The sequence below is a fragment of the Elephantulus edwardii genome, unplaced genomic scaffold (assembly GCF_000299155.1).
Source record: "Elephantulus edwardii isolate Elephantulus edwardi_28Jun2011 unplaced genomic scaffold, EleEdw1.0 scaffold00014, whole genome shotgun sequence".
Classification (NCBI taxonomy): Eukaryota; Metazoa; Chordata; class Mammalia; order Macroscelidea; family Macroscelididae; genus Elephantulus; species Elephantulus edwardii.
In genome coordinates this window covers 19485515-19487054 of record NW_006399764.1, presented here as the reverse complement: position 1 = coordinate 19487054, position 1540 = coordinate 19485515, and the positions used below count along the sequence as shown (strand labels likewise).

The window sequence follows — 1540 nt, the reverse complement described above, 5'->3', positions numbered from 1 at the left end:
CCCCGCAGTTTGATCAGGAACAGGAATGTGGCAGGTGTTTTATCATCTCTTTTAGAGCCACGGGAATCTGGCAAGAAGCAAGTTCTTTAATTATATCCGATACCATAGGTCAGAGATTTTAAAAGGAAAAAAGATCTTGGAAGCAAACGCGCTGGTATTTTATTCCATGATTTCCAGATGGTGGAGGGCAGAGCTGAGGATCTAGAGGAAGTGTGGGTTTCTCCAGACTGTGGAGTGACTGGGCCTTTTTCCTCTCTCCTGGCCCGCAGGTTAACCTCAGAGCCACAGACGTGAGGCTCATGCGCCAGCTGCTGCTGATCAATGAGAGCATCGATTCCATCAAGTGGATGATGGAGGAGAAGGCCACCATCACCAGCCGGGGCAGCAGCCTGAGCGGCAGCCTGTGCAGCCTGCTGGAAAGCCAGAGCACCTCCTTACGCGGCAGCTACAACAGCCTGCACGATGGCAGCGACGGGCTGGACGGCATCTCCGTGGGCAGCTACCTGGACACTTTGGCCGATGATGTCCCCGGCCATCAGACCCCATCAGACTTGGACCAGTTCAGTGACAGCTCCATCCTGGAGGACTCACAGGCCCTGCGCAAGCCCCCCAAATTGGACTCGGAGTACTACTGCTTTGGCTAATGACCCAGTTTTTTGCATGGGACTGGTGTGCAATTAACTTGTATTTATCCTTCTTCTCTGCTGCTATTATTTTTGGTGTGATTTTTATAAATATATATAAAGCAACCTTTTAAAAAAAGAAGCTTATTTTTAAACTGCTTAATGATGTTTCTGTTGATCCTAATAGTTCTCATCTGGACTGATTTCCTTTTTCTCTCTCGCGTCTGTATTTTTATTTATTACAGTAATTTTTCTCCCTCTTTTTACAGTGGCACAAGCGAAGTAGGGGGAAAGAACAAGCAATAATTCTGTGTTTGTTTCTGTTTTCAGAGCAAGGGGTCAGGGATTACATGAAAACCTTTGATAAATTTTACAATAAACCAAAGTCTTATACCAGTTAATTTCGTAGTCTTTTGTGGTGGTGTTTTGTTGTTTTTTGGGTTTGTGGGTTTTTTTGTTTTTGTTTTTGTTTTTGTTTTTTATGTATCACGTGTATTTTATTTCATGTAATCTGTCGCATGAGGCACAAGACCTACAGGACTCTGTACACGTAAAGTTTTCAGACAATGAAAGGATGCAAAATTCCTCATTTATCACACAAAACATGTCCGCTCTGCAACAACGGCTGTTTCTAAATTTGTCTTCCAAGAAAGCAACAAAGGCCGTGTACTAGAACGTTACACTGCTTTACAGAATATTCTTGCATCCCTGTGGGAGGGAACGGAACCGTTTCTTAAAGAAAAAAAAATTAAATATTGAGAAAATGATGATTTGAATGCGTTCTGCTTTCCATACTCCTTCAGAATGGTTTTCTTTTTCTTTTTTTTTTTTTAATTTAGGTTGTTTATTTTTCATTTCAATGAACAACTACAGAGATTTTGGGATTCCATTCATTCATTGTTGCACCCTTCTCCCCG

At 42.5% G+C, this 1540-nt stretch overlaps 1 protein-coding gene across 1 annotated transcript in view; it reads left to right on the top strand.

Moving 5' to 3' along the window:
• Positions 1 to 1016, top strand: part of LURAP1L (leucine rich adaptor protein 1-like) — a 55153-nt gene extending 54137 nt beyond the window's left edge. The window contains exon 2 of the mRNA XM_006881298.1: positions 270 to 1016. Coding sequence (XP_006881360.1) covers positions 270 to 644 — 375 coding nt within the window. The 3' untranslated portion in view covers positions 645 to 1016. The remainder of the gene's footprint in view (positions 1 to 269) is intronic.
• Positions 1017 to 1540: the final 524 nt, after the last annotated feature.